This window comes from Artemia franciscana, chromosome 18 (assembly GCF_032884065.1).
Source record: "Artemia franciscana chromosome 18, ASM3288406v1, whole genome shotgun sequence".
NCBI lineage: Eukaryota > Metazoa > Arthropoda > Branchiopoda > Anostraca > Artemiidae > Artemia > Artemia franciscana.
In genome coordinates this window covers 23,441,213-23,461,756 of record NC_088880.1, presented here as the reverse complement: position 1 = coordinate 23,461,756, position 20,544 = coordinate 23,441,213, and the positions used below count along the sequence as shown (strand labels likewise).

At 33.4% G+C, this 20,544-nt stretch overlaps 1 protein-coding gene across 2 annotated transcripts in view; it reads right to left on the bottom strand.

Annotated features, from left to right (window-relative positions):
* Window positions 1–20,544, bottom strand: part of LOC136038774 (protein alan shepard-like) — a 92,917-nt gene that overhangs the window by 39,136 nt on the left and 33,237 nt on the right. Inside the window, exons 6-8 of one of the 2 annotated variants that reach the window (XR_010620298.1) lie at window positions 18,374–18,463; window positions 16,410–16,551; window positions 4,879–14,086 (exon numbers count right to left, since the gene is read on the bottom strand). Coding sequence is in view for 1 of the 2 variants with exons in the window: in XM_065722146.1 (XP_065578218.1) it covers window positions 14,079–14,086; window positions 16,410–16,551; window positions 18,374–18,463 (240 nt within the window). In the remaining variant the exon portion in view is untranslated. Of the gene's footprint in view, window positions 1–2,717; window positions 14,087–16,409; window positions 16,552–18,373; window positions 18,464–20,544 lie in introns of those variants that run through there. The other variant, XM_065722146.1, reaches the window with a different exon arrangement.

Genomic DNA, 20,544 nt, shown 5'->3' with positions numbered 1-20,544 from the left:
CTGCCTCCTATGGAGCAGCAACTTCTTATCCAACTATAGAAGTGTGCAAATTCTACAAAATACAGCTGTTAGAACAATAGTTAAATATGTCCAGGATGTGCATGACACCTGTGCTTGCTTTACGTCGCTGAAACTCCTTAATGTCGGTCAGATAAGAGATTACCAGGCTGCTGTATTTGTGTTTCAGTGTATGAATGGCCTAGCCCCGGATGTCTTTAAGAGTTTTTCCCAAACAAATAGTGATCCGCATACTTATGGAACAAGGCATAGTAGTGATATAGTTGTTGATTTAAGTCATGGTACCTGGTCTTCATTCTCAATGAAACACATGGGCCCAAGTGTATGGAATTAATTACTAGTGAGCATTAGGGCGGCGGAACATGTACCTCAGTTTAAAAAGAAATTAAAAGATAATTTTTTGGGGGATAAAGGTTGAATTTTATTATTGGTAGCAGTGTGATTAGGGAAGGAAGGGTGGGTTCGGGAGGTAAGGGTGGGGCTAGGGAGGTAAGGGTGAGCAGGGGGGTGAGGTTGGGAGGGATGAAAGGGGGGAAGAGTATGCGCATTAATGAGTAAGAGAGATTGGATTTGTTATTATAGGTAAGTAGATATGTGGACTTTCGCGCGAATACAAACCCTCATAGGTTTTCCCCAGCGCGAAAGTGTTCTATTTTATTTATTTATTTGTGAATGTTGAAAAAAAATTTGATTATTGCAGGGTTGCAATCCCTAGTGGTTCATCCCTACTTCTAGTGAATTTTGTATTGCCTAAAGAAAAGAAAACCATTAAATCAGCATATAAATCAATAGATTACAGAAGAAAATTACCAAATAAGCCAAAAGAACACTAAAATCTAGTGATTTTTTCACCGGGTGGCAGTCCTGGATTATTGAAGCTCAACTAGCAACCACCTTAGAAAAAATAACTGAACTTGAAGCGACTGAGGCCAAGTCCTTACAAGTGATTCCCGAAAAATATAAAACTTTGGTTGTGGCCCAATCTTTTGAAAGTGAAAAGTCAAAGCTATAATCTAACCTTAATGATAAGAAGTTGGGAAACTGTAAGGCCCTACTAAATAAGCTCGAGTCAATCGGAGGCTCTGTGTCTGCAGGTCAAATTGATGATGGCTGCTTGATGCCTAGAAAATCCGAACCTAATCTGAAATCTACAAGAGAAGAGTTTGTTGCTCATAAGAAGTAACTATCTGAAATGGATAAGGCAAACAGCGCGGTGTAAAGAATAAAAGAAGAATGGCGACAGAGATGTGAAAATCTTGAGAGCCGATGGATAGGACTAGTAGTGGAGGTAGTAGTAGTAGCGGTATTAACAGTAGTAGTGGAAAATAGGACGGATTTTAAAATTGCAACTAAAATACTACAAAATATGTTCAAAAATGAAAAGACGGGACTCTTAGAAAAGCAGACAATAGCAGTATCTGATATTGAATATTCCAAACAGCCTTTGTAATTTAAAGAGTGAAAACTGGCACTAGTGTCAGCGGGACAAACCTATCAATGCCATCAAATATATGGCGATGCTTAGCATTTTTCAAGCTTCGTAATCATTTCTCTGTCAAGAACTGAGATTGTCCTTTAAGGACAACCGTCTAATGCTAAACGGGAAGCAGGTCGTTGGAGGTTAAAGTAAAAGGATGTCATAAAGAAAGGTTTAAAGGAAATGAGCACTTCCTGGAAGGGTGTAGAGGGAGGCTTTGAATAAATGTGTTGGCCTCAGGCGGCTTGGTACTGGGGTGAGTTGTTAGTAGTAGTAGTAAGGTTATGTTTATCAAAAAGATATCAAGTGTCACCAAACCCATGATGACGTTGATATTTATTTTTGTCGGGTGTATCGCCAGTTTCCATTCTTATAATATACCCATACTCTTTGGAATATTCTATAGTGAGAAAGATTGAGTAGATACTGGACCAAACCATGGCAAATGAATTAATGCTCACAAAACCACTTGGAGATTCAGATTCATGAGTTTGGCCTGGTTGCAAATGAGCAGACAGAATTAAGAAGAAAATTGACTGGGATGGCTCTAACATCTCTGCTCATTACTCTGGGAGAGTACTTCTGAATGGTTATCATGATGCACTTATGCTGCCACAGTAGTTAGGTCTCCTCCCGCTAGGACTTTCTTCCCCTATCGCTTTTTTTTGTCCCCTGTACTTCCAGCTTGATTTATGGATCGACTTAGTACACTAGGAATAGGATCCCTTCAACTTACCTCACCTTACTGTGATGTAAATGAAGATCATGGCCCTTTGAAAAAAAATTTTTTTTGGTTACTGGCCGTGGTTAGTACATGAAAACAAGGGGGCTTTGTAAGGTAGTTTTGGGTAAAACAGAGTCACCAGAATAAAAAGCATAGACGATTTTTTCTTTTTTAATACTACTGCCAGTTTCCACTCCTATTAATTTCCTTTAGGCCTTTTCATGGACCTTAAGACAGAAACAAATTGATTTTGAATAGGACATTGGAGCCCGCCTTATCTGTCATAACTTCAACTAATAAACCCATAAGCGAATTCGATATTTATAATCAAAAATCAAAATAATAGTGAAATTGTCATTAGATTATCGAATTCTCGCAACTTATTCTGTAATAGAAATATAAATTCTGTAATTTCCCCGTCACTAGGAAGTAACGGAATTTCGAACAATTTACCTCATCATTGAAAAAACCTATTCGTTTAAAAATCAAAACACCATATTATTCCTAATCAACCAATCTAGTTTTATTTCGTAGACAATTAAAACACAAAATCACCGCTTCCTCTCAACAAGTTGTTGGAGAAATAAAGATTTTTTTTTCAAAAAAAAAACCCAAGTTTTCAAATATTTTAAAACACTCCAACTTCTACCACCGGATGGCGACTAAATCTGATTCCGAATACATTTCCAAATATACAACTTCAAAAGAGAACAAAATACGAATAAAATCATCAGTAAAACACATTTTCCATAAAAGAATCACAAGAAATAAAATTCAACAGATCAGTTTGAAAAGAAAACGTTGATATTCCAGGACGTCTCAGCGTAACGTAAATAATTCTTGAAAAAAAAGAGGCAAAAACAAACAAAAATAATAGAAGACAAGAAAAGAATTTCTCAAGACCAGGCCCGTATTCTTCAATTAATACAAGTCAGAATTAAATAAACGCTAAAAATAAACAGAAAAAGGAATATTTAGCACAGATGAACTAAATTTGTCTTTAAAAAAATGAAATGATATATCCACATAAATTAAAAATACACCCGTGCCATTTCCCTCCAAAATATACAGATTTTCATACTCACTCGCAAGCGGAATTCAAACAGTCTTATACATTACTTAACAAATATAAGCTTTTCTTCTTTAATTGAAGGCCGTGAATGAATAGGATTTACTGTTGAAATGGCATGTTATTCGTTTTTAAACGTAATTTAGCGTATCCTCAGGAATTATATTATTAATTGTTGAAAGGCTACTAGGTTTGACCCCCCCCCCCCCCTGAGAACAAAAATCTGACGAATCAGAATCTGACGTAGCAATTGGATATTTGCCAAAACATTTTTTTTCACTTGTCTGAGAAATTTACTGATGTAACAAAAAAAGGCTTTCGAATGACTTCAGTCAAAGTGATTTTTTAATATCTTTGTTTATGATAACCACAAACTAAAGTTACAACCTTTTTGCGATTTCAAAAAAAAGTTTTAAAATAAAAAGACTTTGAAATAATTACTGGACATTTACCAATTTTATCCCTTTAACTTTTTAACCGGCCTTTTTATCCCTATAACTTCTTTTCTAAGCAATATCAAGAACTAAACAGCCTGGAAACGCTCAAACTGAAAAAAAATTCAACACATGGTTCAATTAGACTTCAATTACCTTTGATGACAAAATGTACAGTTTAAAATCTACGAAAGAAAACATTCAACACACAAAATAGACTCATGATAGAACGAAGATAGCGCACTCTAAACCAAAGAATATGGGTAACTGTAAAAGTGAAAACTGCTGCTATTGTCGATAAAAAAACAACCTCATTTAGCGTTTACTTAGCATTTCTATTAGAGTAACAACAGAGCAGAACTAATTTAATTAGTGTGGCTGGCTAGTACTAATTATAGTATACTAATAATAATCAGTATATAGTGTACTAATTAGCGCCTGGCCTCAGTTTCGGAGATAAACACAATTAAGAAGCTTTAAAAATGTCAAGAAATAACAAAGGCTAGTTGGTAGTAATGACCTTTTTTCAACACTAGCGCCAGTTACCACTCTTACGGGTTGCCATACTCTTGACTAAAACTCAAGAGCAACACAAATTGTCATATACCTAATTACCACAGGCACTCATTAACAAACTAGTAAAATATGCCCGTCTCTATTCCCTAAATCAGTAGAAAATTACATAAAATGTTTAAATTAGCCAAAAATAGCTTTCTTAGACAAGATGTTACTCAGGTATTACGATAAAAAGAATTGCACTCCAGTAGCGTATTAACCAAATGGTAGTTGTTGTAGTACTATTTTTTCCTACTGTGTTAAAAAATTTTGAGCTAATAGCTTTAGGTATCACAATTATCATTTGAGTGCATGACTACGAATTTCAAGATTGACATTGCCATTTTTATTTCATTACAATGCGCAAAATTGAATAAGAAATGGTCAATCAGCCTAGCCTCAATGTCGGCTAATTTACTCCAGAATACATTTTCCTCCTTGGCTCACTGATTTCTTCTCAATTAAGCAATTATCCTAATTCACACCCCTCATTACCATTTAAATCCGAACCATACAAATTATCCCAGATTTTGTCCGATATTTTTACACCGTCTCCCTCCTTAACCCATTAAGTGCTTCGTAACTAAGCAAACAAATTCACCCCCCTCCAGTAAATCTTTCAGTCTCCTTCCTTAGTCTTTTAATTTTTTAGTAACTAAGCAAATAAATTCACCTCCCCTGTAAGTCTGTTTAAACCAATCGAAAATGAAACCTCTCTATTCAACCACATACTCCAACTCCCTCCCCTCCCAGCTCAGCTATTTAATGTTTCCACAGTTAAGCAAACATAATTCACATCCCTACTCCCCTGTAAATCTACCTATACATACAAAAATGAACTCCTCAATTTTGTCTAATGCTCCTACAATACCTGCCCTCTCCTCAACCGCCTGATTTTTACTTAATGAAGTAAATCTAATCCAAATCCACCTATTTACAACCCCCCCCCCCCCTATATATTTTCTAATTTCAAGAAATCAAAGAAATTTTTTAAAATCATCTACATATTTTATCGAATATAAATTTACTAAATGGTAGGCAGTAAATAAAATTCTTTCTATAGGACCATAAGAAGGGGATGCAGTTGAAGAAAAGAAAATAGTCATTTTCAAAGATAAAGGAAATGGTTGATAGCGGAATAGAGACGGTAAACAGAACTGAAAGATTCGGTAATGAGTTCCAAATCACTAGGATTAAACCCTTAACATTCAGACCTGAACTGTCAATTATGACCCACCCATAGTGAAAATTTATTGCTACCAAAATTTAACTAGCAGTAATTCAAGCCAATCAGATTTTTCGTAAATTTTCTGATTGGCTGACAAATTTCCGCAAAATTCTGATTGGCTCAAATTAGCGCATGCTGAGTCTTAGGATTAGTAAAACCTCATTAGGAATCGGACTTTATCACAAACTGATATTATCGTAGGATTGTTATCGTATAAGAAATAAGGAGTAATTGCCTATTTCTTGCCCGTGGAATAGCAATTCCACGAACTATTATATAAAATATAAAAGACAACCTTATCTGGTTGAACTAATCTAGTAATTCTATGACCAAGACCTTATTATTATTAACCAGCAAAGCAAAAAGAGGAAGAGTTAAGGGTTATTAGAAATACGGCAACATTCAGTATTACCCCATTGTTCAAGAAATGAAATTACAAGTGTTTTAATTTTATTAGCTGAATCATAAAAAAGTTTGTTGACTGTATTCTAATTAAGCACCGTCCGTCAGACAAATTAATAAATAATCAGTCTTCCTTTCATCACCATCATCACTGGTTAACTAACAATTATTATTTACCACTGGTCGTATTCAAATTTTCAGTACAGGATTATAAAATAGAAACTTCTTTATTAAATGTCTTTCTTCTCATTCTATACTTCGAATCATAGATACTACCAAGAAATGAGCAGGAGTATGGGGAGGGGATATTTACCCTAATTTGCCCTTCGGTCTATTAAATACAGGTTGTCTCATTTTAATGCAGACACTGCCATCTATTAAAACACATAAGTTCTTAAATTTGTTATCATCACACCTATCATAGGCATTACCAGGGCCAGGCAAAAGGGTAGGGGTTATGCCTCCAGATCTACTTAAAATCAATTAATTTTGAAGGTATTTCCACCTACTAACCCATTTAATTTTCTTTCATTTATTGCTATCACATCTATTCACTGAAAAATTACTACCATCCACTACCCTCGCATCCTTTCTTAAACGTGTAAATTCTTTCATTAAAAAATTAGGCAATTACTCTGATGGTAAAAGGGGGGGGGGAGTAGTTCAGAATAATCCGTAAGCAGCAATAACCTCGAAGAAGGTTAATAACACATTTGTTCTAATAGTTGTAACAAGTACTCCGATCAATTTTGGGGTAAAAGAATTTTTAGCATTTCAGTTAAGAAAAGTTTAAATAAAGTTTAATATTAAATAGACGAAAGGAAAGAATTATGTTCAGATTCTGGGAGATGTTGCCTATTTCTAATGCAACCCATTCAGCGTTTGCTGGTACTCTGTAGGGTAAACATTAAACAAGCTAGGGCCAGATACTAATCATTTAAATATCACGCTGTTTCAATATGGTTGTTTCACAAAGCAAAAATTAAATTCAAAACCCCTTCAAGAATTTTTTTTTTAATTCTGAAAATATTTGTCATTCCTTAAAAGTGAATAAAATATTTTAGCATTAAATAAAATTTAATAAAATATTAAGCTTCAGTTATGATTCTGGCAAATAAAATATGAAAAAAGGCCTTTAATCATGTTAATATTTACCTATTTAGAATACCAAACCACAAAAAATGATCAATATTGCGTTAAAAAATTCCATTTTCATATTTCATATCAGGTTCCGGGGAACATTCTAACGGAAACATGAAAAGTAAATAAAACTGTAACTGATTTTTAGACTTAGATAGTCCAAGTCTATTAAGAGATAAAATTCTTCAGTAAACGAAAATAATAATCAGTAAACAGACTACTCTTATTAATAACTAAATAATACCATTAAATCAGAGTTAACCGTGCTAGCGATTTGGAACTCAATAAGATAGAAGCTACATAATTATTAAACGATAGTTTAATTATAATTTTAACCTAATTATGATTATAATTATATCATAATTATCTTTATGATATATAATTGTAATTAGGTTAGAATTATAATCGTAACCTAACAATGGTATTATATAATTGAGCCGCTGACTCTCTTTCATAGTTAAAACAGGTCGAAAAATAGACGTTTTTAGCTTACGCAAGAAAAAGTATTTGTTTTATTACCAAAAATAGACATTTCCTTAAATGTGATTAAATATGATCTGTGTAAATAGAAGGTTAAATATAACTTTTTCAGGTACCCATTAGACCCTTTACACGGTCATTTGGTTATACATATCGTTCTATTCCTAAAATTATATAGGTTATTTAGAAAATGAATGAAATACAATACGTTTTTAATTCTATTCTAAATGCTAGAATTAGGACTACTTATAAATTCTTTACCTCTTTCGACCTATGGAATTCAAAATATGACCAGATAGGACTGCAATTAAATTTGAATTTTTTTGCATAAACAAATAAATAAATAACACTTACAAATGGTTAAAAGTTTTGCAATAAATACATTATTACACAAAATCTACCTCTATGGACCGTTTAAATTCAAAATGTGACAAGCTAGGACTTGAATTAAATTACTTCTTTTTGCAGGAGAAAAAATAAACAAAAATAAAAATTTTACAGATAACAAAGAAAATAATAATAAAGAAAATCTACCTCTATAGACAGTTTAATTCAAAATATGAAGCTTTAACTCAAACTGATTTTTTTTTTCTTTTTTTTTATTAATAAAAATTGACCACAAAAAAAAACTTAGAAATTAATATAATATGACACTACGTCCTTAAATGGTAGAAAATTTTATGAATTTAGTATTTTGCCATGAAAGCCGTTAAAGTTGTATCCCATCTCTGGGGTTTAGTATTACTTTCGTCTAATATTTCAAATCGACACGCCCTACTTGGAAACGATACAAAATTATTAGGAAAGTCTAAAACAAGTAGATGCATTAGACGGTTCCATTAAAAGGCTTTTTTTAATAGGCCTTATAAACATAAATGTCAATTGACTATAGTTCTGCATATAAAATATGACCTTTAATTAAAAATGATTTAAAATTATTATAGTAACAAGACTATTTATAGTAGGTATGAGAGACAGCTTCACAAAAATGAAAATTACCACAAGATTAGGGCTTGTTGAAAGACGGCTTTTCCGCTTGGTACGATAGCGCTGTCTTAATTTTGTTTACGTTTATGGTATAAAAACACCCTCAATAAAAGCACAGATATAAACATTGTTTTTACGAAATTTTGCAAAGCAACTGTATATATAATTATGCAACATTCTTTGAAAATGTACTTATTCGCTCAAAATTTAACATTGCGTACCCATATGGTTCTCTTAGAAGGGTACCAATATCACTAAAACCATCTAATGAAGGGGAAAGGTGGAGGGGGAACATTATGTTCATTATCACAGTGTTTAATGAAAATGACCAATGGAAGCTGTTATAAAGAAAATTACTACATTTATAAGTATTCTCAGAATTGACTAATCTAAAATATTATTGAAAAAATAATTAAAAAATAATAATAATTATGAAAGCCACGCAATATTAAGGAAAAACACTACAAAAATCAATTTCAATAAAGGTTGAAAATCCACAGGGAAAATCAAAAACCAAATTTATTTCTTCAATATTTCTCTACAAAATTCAGAGCTGAGCAGCTATACAATTTGAAAAGCAATCTCGTATATAGAAAATTTAAACTTTCGGACATGCCAATGGGATGCCGTGTATTGACTTTCAAGACATTTTTTTGTGTCTTTTCCCAATATTGAATTTCAAGACATTTTTTTGTGTCTTTTCCCAATTGTGACATTTTTCATTACTGACATTTTGACATCATTGACTTTTTTTAAATTTGAGACATTAAGAGAAATTTATGATTTTAAAAAGAACTGAAAAAATTAACCTTACTTTGTTGCTAAACACATGAGGTCCTACTGAATTAAGCACATTTTTAAACAAATTAAACACATTTTTCAAATTTGTTACAAATGGAAAAATAATTTATTATCTTAAAAAAATAGCAAAAATGAAAGTCCCTTCGTCTTAAAAGACATGAGGTCAAACTGAATTAAATGCATTCGAAGGTCCATAACAAAAGGTAAAAAGCTTTAAATTTAAAATCCTGAATATAAAAAATGATCTTTTGAAGTGAACCTGGCAGAAAGAATAAAAAAATCTTTTCTTTTGAGGTTCTTTGAAGCTGCTTAGTACTCAAAATTTGTGTTTTTCTCCCACTGCGACATTTTTTATCGGATATTTTGACATCACTGACAATTTTCACATTTATGACAAAAAAAAAAAAAGAATCTTAAATAAAATAGCAACACTTAAAGTTGTTTAGTTTTAAAAGACAGGTCATACTGAGTTAAATGCATTCGAAGGTTCACATTAAGAAGTTAAAAATTCTGAATATAGAAAAAAATGACCTTTTGAAGTTAGCCTGACAGAACTAATAAAAAGAATAAAACTTCTCATTTGAAGTTCGTTGAAGTCAAAGTAACTGACATTTGACATCACTGACAGTTTCCAAATAGTTGACATAAGGAAAAAAAATTATCTTAAAAATTGCAATAATTTAGGTTGCTTCGTATTAAAAGACAGCTCATACTAATTTGAAAGGTCCATAACAAGAGGTAAAAAATTTAAAATTCGAGTCCGTAATTCTGAAAGAAAACAATAAATCCACCGCAAATCAACCCGCATACATTTCACCTAGTGTACACATTCATTTCACCAAAGTTCGAGGACTTTGCTAACACGAGAATTTCCCACCCAAAACCAAAACCGTACTCGAAGGGGAGGAAGGAGGAGAAGTGGGTTATAAAACTTAAACTATCCCCTAAGGAACGTAATAAGATGTCTTTATTCATCATACAATAAATGATTAACTACGTCTCAAGATTTGTTCGAGAACTAGTTCCTTATATTCTTTATAATCTTCGTCTAGAAACAAATAAAACTGCACAACAGACTTCTCCCCCTCCCAAATTCGGGAGGTCACCTCCCCAATTCACTTTCTGAGTCCGGCCCTGCCCACACCTCTATATATTCCATCTTTGTACCATCAACAGGGCTCTTTACCGTCAATCTTTAATCACCAGGTTTATTTTTCAAGGATTCCACCAAAATGAAAAATTCTCAAATAACAGCTTAATATACAGCTTAGTTGATACACAGCACTCCCCATATCTGTATTAGGACGTCGCAAGGACAAATTAAAACGCATTAAGGACCAAGTGGGCCAAATACAAAAATAGAGAGCATAGAATTTAATCTTAGAAGACCCTTAAGTCCTCTTCTTACAACGTTTACAACCGAAGATGTTACTTAAATGACATTAAAAGGACTGAATTAGTTTTCAGCTAAATGATTAATTTTATTGAAGGATTAGTCGTTGAAGATTAAAATTTGAATTAAAGATTTCTTTGAAAATTTCGGCAAATTATGCATAATTTGCATTATTTGCAAATTTATTTGCAGTCATAAATTTTTGTAAATTATAGTCGAGAGAATAGGTTTTAAGATAAATTCCTTATGTGAGCTTTGACCACTTGCAACTAAAACACGTTAAATACGAGAAAAAAGGTTTAGATAAGTTTCAGAACAAGTGTTGACAAATCGAAAAGCACGCATCTAACAATTGTCAGACACTCACAATCGATACAGGAGGGCGGAGAGCAACGCAATGTTCATTTCAACTTAAAAACTGAATATTCTAACATATTGTCATTTGGTTTCGTACAGCCTATTTACCTTGGCTAAGTCCTAAACGATAAAGGGATACTGCATTCTCTAAACCCCCTCCCCAACAAAAAAGCAGCCCGATCCTTGTTCCACAAAGGCACATATTCATAAGCCATATCCGAAACAAACCGTGATCATCGACATTTTGCACAAAGATCGACAGCAATAACGCCTTCTGTAATAACTATTCAGACACTATAATGAACAAAAGGTAGTAGCAATTTGAAAATTGAAATTGAATGAAATTGAAATAAAGTTTCAATTTCTTCAGTTCTTAAATACATTGAAATATTTAGTTCAAAATGAAAAGACACTTTCTGGGAACTTTGCTATAAGTGAAACGTCACAAAGAGAAAACGAAGGACAGACAAGTTAGCCCATCTACTAAAGCGTTGAAAGTAAAGCTCGATTTGATTGATTTAGATTCTTTCAAAGATCAAGAGAGGGACATTAGATCCAGACAATTGAATTTTAGAATGAAACCTTTTTAGCAAGGAGGCTTCTCAGTGAATACCTCTCAGTACAAGGAGGCATCTAAGTATATTAACATTCTCAAATATCTTTTCACCAGTGAGTACTTTATCATTTGGTTAATTATAGTCGGGCTAAAAAAAAAAAAAAAAAAAAAAAAAAAAAAAACAGAGCGAGGAGAAGGAGCGGCAGTGACCGATATTGACACACGTTAACACTAGAACGTTATTGAACCACATCAATGTGCAAAATGTTACTTCTGAATATCATTTTCAATGGTTAAGCTTGCAACATTCTAAGTATCTGAAAGTTCTACACATCAGCTACTAATGCAGGTCTCGTATACCACAGGACTGGGAAAGCTGACAATCCGCATTCAATTAGCTGAAGGTCTATTCATAGAGATTTTACTAATGCCGATATTCAACCAGCGCTATTTTGAGCCAAATCTCGTTATTAGTAAAATATCATTGTGAATGTGGCTTAGTCACAAGATACAGTTGTTAGGCAGCCGTGAACCGAAGTCGTTTGAAAATTTTGCAATATTGCATAGGATTAAAAATATTGTATACTGAGCCCAATCTCTGTCCGTAAGATTCGCTAATTTCTAAAGACTAAAGCTTTGAATGGAGCGGAAGGAGAAGGTGAATGCAAAGCTGTATAGGCCTCAGGCGGATTGGTATTGCAAGGAATTTTTAATAGCAGTTAATTGATGAAAAAAGTGCAGTAACACTAACTGTAGACTACCGTATTACTGGGCAATTATATAAATTAGTACTCATGACTGATTTACATCGATTCAGATAAAAATTCGTCGACATGTCCAAGATATGTTATGTGGCAACAATGAACATTTGGCAAGCTTAACCATTCAAAACGATAGGACTAAATCGAGAGTCACAAGTATTTTTATGAGCGGGACTTTCGATTATTCTTAAAATAATAAAAACCAAAGTCAGAAACACATATAAGAAAGATTAAGTTAGTTAATATTTCTCCGAATAAACTGCGATTATATATAGTTGCAAGAGAAAAAAGATTAAAACTTTCCGAGGTTAAAAAAATCATTTGTTACAAAGATTTACAAAGCGGAATGTTGTTCTCACACTAAGGCTAGATGGCGTTTTACTCGACGTTTTACAGACAAGCCACTGCTTTACAAAAATTCGACCAATGAAATTACAAAAAAAGAAACTATTTTTCCACTGCACTACAGGAAAACAAAGAGTTTCCGATTGGCTGATTCATTTGGTATTTTGTCTGTAAAACTACAAACAAAACACGGCTTAAGGCTAGATGGCACTGAAGTAAAGCTTATATTCCCCCCCCCCTCTTTATTAAAAAAGAGGAAGAAAATTTTAATAGCTCCTCTCCCATGGTCACCAAAGTGGGGTAATTATGACATGCAAAATTCTTTCAATTAGAAAACAGCGCGAATTTTTCACACACAATTTCGAGTTTTTCATACACACAGTTTCTATCATTTTCTAGATTATTATTTTCTATGATTCTTACTTCTATCTTTAAATTCAACTTTAATTTATTTAGTCTTTTATTTAGTTCAATTTCTTTGCATCTCTTGATTAGATTTATCGTTTTCTTCTGTCACCTGAAGTTCAAAAAATTTAGGAAAATTTTTTCTCTAAAAAGAAAAGTTTTCTTCAATATGTAGACCAACGAACACTAAAAGCTAAAGAACATTTCCAAAGAATTAGAGATTGAACAAAATTAATCATTTAGACTTCAGCATAATTAATATAATACTAGGGACAAAACCTGTCGTAATTTCAATTTACTTTTGTATTTTACCCCGTAGCAAATATTGCCTGGTTTCGTATTTATCTTTCAATACCAAGTTTATGCAATATACTTCCAACTTTGCGCTCCAGTTTTAGCTTCTGAGGGTGCAATGTATCTCTGATGTGACGGTACGGTGTATGAGGGTGTAAATAGCGTTGTTATCAATGGGGTGTGACTTTTCTATTAAGCTTTAACTTCAATGTCACCTAGAATTCTAAACTAATTATCGAAGTCTGAATAAGCAATAACGAGTAAAACAAAACAAAGGAAAAATTCAAAAATTAACAGATTTTTTTTCCTTATAAGAGCAGGTACCAAAATTACTAGAAATAATTTTTAAATTTGTTAAAGAGAAGAAAACATATGTAGATGGCAGCTAATGCCAAAGTAACAAAGAAACACATTAGCATATGGGTATACGTCGTCTAGAATAATTTTCCGTTTACGGCTCTATATACATGACCGCAGTAGCACTGGGGTAGGAGGGATGAAATAAAACAACAGACAACCTCTCAACCTCCCTTTAAAACAATTACTATATAATACCAAAGAAGAACGATTCCAGATACAAAGGAGAAAAACAACGTTGTCGCATAAACAAAATGACAGGGATCCATTCGACTTTACACGATGCCAGAAACGTTCACAGGCCTGGGGAAAAAAATCATTAAATAATATAATTATAAATGATTTTATTATTAGGCATTGTATATTAATATATTTTATTCAAATTTATTAATTTGTAATTCAACATTAATTTAATAAAATACAAAATAGATTTTACTTTCATCTCATTATATTTTATTAATATAATACAAAACAAAACAATATAACAAATATATAAAACGTAAATGTATAAATTAGTTAATATATTTAATTATATAAATGTAAAAAGTATATATTGAATCTATCTAAATAAATGTTAAACAAAATACATTTTTATTTCATTTTCTTATTCAATTTTTTAAGCAGACCAGCTATTTCAACTTTACTTTATTAAATCGAATAATTTTAATTTTACACTGATGGGCATAAATAGAATTCCAATATGGAATTAAGACACCTTAACCAGTTCCTAGACTACTCATACTATTAAAAATAAAGCGGTTCACGAAAAAAAAAAATACAATTTAAGCTAGGTTCAAAACTAAAGCATTTCTTCGTTACTTATGATGAAGCATTTATGACGTCATAATTGACAAAGCATTTCTCACGTTTCACAGCTGACGAAACTACCCAATATGCTTAAACATCTTCATCGACAAGTCATCATCAGCCCCAAAGGGAGAAAACTGAGATCCTTAAAAATGTTTGCTCCAAGTCAAAAATCCCTGCAAACATCCGATACAATTCTTAAGTCTTACCTCCCTCCCTCCTTACTGAATCTCGGTTATCAGTGTTTGTAAAAACACAAACACTCAATTTTGAAGAGCATGTAAGGACTTTAGATATGTCCGAAAAGTATGTAATTAAACCAAAAACAAATCAGATAAGAATGAACAAGAGAAAATGCATTCATTTAAGTATATTAAATAAGAAAATATGTTAACTTTCTACGAGTTCCCACATTCCAAGAAATTTCGGATAATATACACCGTATATAATATTGAAACGATGAGTATAATCCATTATTCCCCCCCCCCAAAAAAATCCAACACTAAGCTCTTTTAACCAAAGCTCAAGATGAATAATCGTGGTCCGCCTTTTTATCCACAACAGGGTATTACCTCCCAGAGTCAATAACTCATTTCCTCTTTTGGCTGCTACCAAGCGACATGTGTCATCCACAAAAACTAGAGTCTGAATTTGCTTCGATCACGTTGTGTTCATAATCAGTTTTGCTGTTTTCGGAAATCGAGTTTGTTTGGATCATTTTTTTTAGAAGTCCTGTTGCATTTGAATACTGCTAACTTCAGTACGAAGTCCCACGAAGTGGTATGTCACACCCATTGGCATATAATCTAAACACAAGTGGATCCAAGGATGAACCCTCTCGGACTTGGCCTTGGATGGAAGATGCAAGACGTACCGCAAACAGAACACTTTCCAGCTTTCCCAATAAGATTAGATGATCAATGGTATCACGTGCTTTCGATATATCTTGTAAGACCGACACAACTTTAAATACATTATCAAATTTCCCTGCTGCATAGAATTTAGCACAGCGAAGTAATGTTTATTTAATTTTTTTTATCTAATCTCATTTTCATCATTAAAAATAAATTGTTATATAAATATACATGCGACTTAATGCCAATTAATTACATTCAAATATAAAAAGAAATGCATTTCAGTGTGCATCAATAAAACGTAAATCAAATTTATTTTAATTAATTATATTTAATAATACAGTACAAAATAAAACATCATAATCTATGGTCGGTAAGGACAGGTGTTCGTGTCCTGGTATCACTGGTTATGTGGTTTGAAACGGGGGCCGGTGGCGAGACTAGGTAAGCTCAGCCAGAGCTGATCCAGCTCGAAATAGGTACTGGTGCAATTTAGGGAATGTACACAGGAAGGGTGTGTGACAGGACAGAATGGCTGGCCCTCCAGCCCCCATGGTACTTCCTGGCTGAAGGGCCATGAAACTGAGATCAGCTCCACCGGTATGGACTGTATATATATGTACGAATATATTTGTCAGGGGAACACAGAGAACATATTAAGACTCAGAACTGGGGAAAATAAAAAAAAAACCTACCGACAAGTCTTTGATGGTAAAACAAGTGGGCAAGACCAGGCTGTAGCATGGTTAGTTACTAAGTTCGTATTACACAAAGAATATTTTGACGCTTAGTAATTTTAAGGATTAAATTAATAAAGTAAAATATTAAGTTATTCCCTCTCCATTCATTAAATCAGTCATGAGAGGCAGTCAAGTCAACTTATTTTTATATCAGCGATATATGAGTATTTAAGCCCTCTATGTCTATTTTAAGACCTTTATTCACAGAAATAGCATGTAAATTACCTTGATTAAGTGTAGCATACTGGTATTGCTCATCCGGCGAGGTTGCCTGTGAGGGTTGCTGCACGCCTTCATTGTCTCCACTGGCCATAGGCATCTGAACAGGAGGCTGATACAGTTGGGAATAGGCAGCATGGCTCATATACTAGATATAAAAACGAATTATTTAAAAAAAAAATCAATATATTTCACTATAGACCATACCTTTTTATGAAATTTTCATTAAAAGAATCAATAAAATGACAAATATACCCCTTCCCTAGATTTTGGAAATAACATTTTGCCCCGTCCTCCTAAATTTTCATAAGCTTACGCCACTTACCAAAATACCAAATTCCAAGAACCGCTGAACTAAAAAGCAACGCAGAATAAAAAGGCTAATTAGACACTCCTAATTATGCTGTCATGAAAATAAAATAAAAGCGACAAGTTCGTGAATATTTTATGGGATGCAACAAAAGCATTGAACAACAAGGGAGGGAAGGATGGAGGATTGTTTGCCTATATGGCAGTCTCAGATTGCTTAAAGCTGAGACAAGTTTGCAGCAAAAAAAGAAAAAAAAATAGAAGAATCAGCCATAGAAAGCAATAAGATGCTGCAAGCAAAGATGTGTAAAATAAAATCTGATTTCAATATCCAAATATAGCTGATGTTACGAAACTGTATAAATCTATTTACTTTTTAATTATTACAATATTAACAATCCTTTGGGTTATGATCTTAGGCTAAAACCCCAGGACAACTGTTCTGTTGACACAGCTAGTTTTTTTGGTCCAAAAGTAAATAAATATATTAAAATCCCCCCCCCCCCGATTTCCACGATATTCGAATTTTTCAAGTCGATAACTCCTAATTATCCAATATACAAGTGCCTACAAGTTGAAAAGTTTTCTAGCAGTACCAATATATGTCTATGGATAGATTTACCCAGATCCAACCCTTCAAAGGGGGAATTCATCTTTCCTGGGTGAGGGATAAAAAAAAAGTGAATTTCTAAGCCACAATTTTTTCATTATTCAGATCAATCCAAGGAGGGGCCATCTTGGTGACAAATGGCCTTGGAAACCAAAACATGTACTTAGCAAACCATAATAAAACCAAACGTCGGCATCCTCCTAGTCAATAGTTACTATGACACTACGGCTAATGGGCAGTTCACACTGTAATAAAAGCTAAGATCATAAAGGTACCTAAATAACGTCATTAAGTAGACAGAGCCCAAAATATAAATCAATTTAGATTTATCAGTTCAGACAGGCAAGTAAGCAGATTTTTTTTTCTATGGGAGGGGATGCTAAGATTTTTTTAATTTTAATACAAAGTGCCGAGTAATCCGTGGAAATTTGGAACTTTGAGGGGGGGACCTGAGACCTTCCCTGTACATGTCCCTTGGTTCAGTATAAGTAATATTATGCTCGAAAAAAAAAGACTAGCTACCAGTTCATAATATGTTCCATCTAGGTGTATTAACACTTTACTAAATAATTTCATAAATAAGAGAAATCGTGTATTTTTCCTCAAAAAATTACTCTTGAAAGCTGGAGTACTGAATTAAATAAAAACATGTTTTGCACGTAAATGGCTAAAATCCACTTATATATTAGGCGACATAAAATATTGAGACAATGACCACGGTTAATTAGGAAGTCTTCGTATTAAAAAACTACGCCTCCACAGCCCGTGGAGGCTTTTTTAGGCAAGGATCGTTGTTAGAACATACAAATTATGTACACATTGCACGAAATTAAAAAAAAAAGTTAACATCACCTCGCTTCGTGACCTGAGACCCCTCCCCCTACATGCGTTACTGCGTAGCTATTGCCAGATTAGAGAGAATGAAAAAAATAGAGAGAAATAAATTTCACGGGTTATGAATTTAATAGCTTCAGTACGAAATTGCGTCATTAGTAGGAGCTCGATAAACTAAAGGAGAGTAAAGAGATGAAGTGGGAAAGAGAGAACATACATGGCCGAGCGATGGACTCCCAACAGTCAAGCCTGACATCTGCGCTGTTAATTGTGGCAGTAAAGAGCTGAAGGCCAGAGGATCAACTACCTGCAATGATAAAGTACTAAGAACATTTATCCAAAAGGAAAATATAATATGAGCTACTGTGCTACTGCATATTCAATACGTAATCAATACGTTAATCATTTATTAGCCTTCGTTGCATAGTTACAGAATCATTTCAGGCCGTTCGAAAACAGATAGACAATTTTAACGCAAGTCTGTGGTACGAGTGGTCGTCCCTCCTATGGCAGCAGTGTCGATTTAGTTTCTTCGAGTATTTGCCCTGTCTTTTTTCTTTCTTTTCTTTAGTTTGTATTATTTTGTACTCCGTCTTCTTGGTAGTGACAGGTTAGAAAATAAATAAGTATCTTTCAGCTCTAATGCATTTTTTGTAAAGACTCTAACGTAAGAAGAGGAAAAAAAGAAAAAAGATTAAAATTTTCAGGAAGTCCCTTATTCCATATGCCCAAGGTAAATTGCCCAATTCCAAATAAAATGTCTCCTCAATTAACTTTGTTCAAAATCAGAAAGTTACAGACCTTTTCAATGGAAAAACTAGTATGATATGCCATAGAAGAGAACCCACACAAAGAAAGCTATCTCTATTTAAGAGAGCCGAAACATCCCAATTTTGTACATTTTGATCAAGGGGGTCTAAATTGCCCAGGACCGTATACAGGAATTGAGGGCTGGGAGGGGGGGCTGGTTTACAAAAAACTTTTAAAAAAGCATCAACAATTTGTTTTTATGAGTTCGTGTTACATTTTTTACGGGCCAGACAAACATTTCGGGGGGAGGGCTCATAACCCTCAAACTCTCTTCCTGGAGTTGAACTTGGAACTGCCCACATCAAAAAGCGAAAAATTACATGCATACATACTTTTTATCAATTTCAATTCTCGGAAGGGCCTTTTCTATAATTACCCCCTCCTCCCTCTTACTGAAAGCAAGGGTATGACAAGATTCCAATATACGTTCAAACAATTTTGCTATTTAAAATGAAGCGAGTCGTCAGATTAATATTAGCGGGCGACATTCCCCTTTTCAAATATCTTTGGTATGCTCATGGTACCCATATATGGAACTACCGGTAGCAATATCACTAAACGTATCATCTTCTCATCACTTCTTTCCTTTTTCTTTTTTTTTTGTTCCCACTTTCTTGGGTTAATCTTCAATATGTTAACTTTTTCATTTTCTATATTTAATAAATTTTCAATTTGTATTTTCTTTCAATATAAACATTTTCTATACTTGAAATCAAAACTCCAGTACAAATGCAAAATATTTTCCAGAACTTTCAGGTTCTTTCCAATTTAATCAGGATTTTAGGCACTTAAAATTTTCCAGGGTTTTAATATGAATTAGCCACATAACACTGTTTTCAGCTTTTCTTCTAATTATTCATGTCTTGTTTCTTCTCCATTTTTAGCTTCATTTTTTTATAAAAGTGAATTTAAGTGTTACAGGTTGCAGCTATAGTATCAAAAAGAAGCAAAAAGGAACAAAGAAACAATATGGGTTCAATTTTTCCTATTTTCTTATGTTTTTGAGCTACTGTGATGTTCACATTAGAATACAGAGTTGGTTAAACTGGCTTAAGGCCACACGACACCTTAAAGGATCGCCCTATCTCTCCAATAATAAACTTTATTACTTTGGGTGGCCAAAATATTTAGAACTGATTAGGCGGTCTTGCCAAAACTTGTATAGCTTGCCACAACTTGATAAGAGATCCGAACAAATGACAGAAAACTAAAAACTAACACCTATTTTACAAAAATCTTAGAAAAAAACATTTAACTCCCCTGTTTTCACCCTAAGATAGAGACGTTCAGTTTTAATGAGACTTACATCATCAGAAAGCACAAATTTCGTTTTTATTTTATTGAACGGACAATTCTCTTTTTCTTAAGTTCAGGAAAGGGCATTCCCTATAACATTGCAAGCCCACCAACTCGGAAAACACTAAAAACCAGCTCAGATGAGTAATCTTTTGATCAATTTGGTCACGTTGGAAATTTCTTCTGGTACAACCCGCTATGATTGACAAATTCACCAACAAAAGGAAAGTATATTTCATTGTATGTTTAGTCCGATTTCACAGTCAACCCACAAAGTCACGA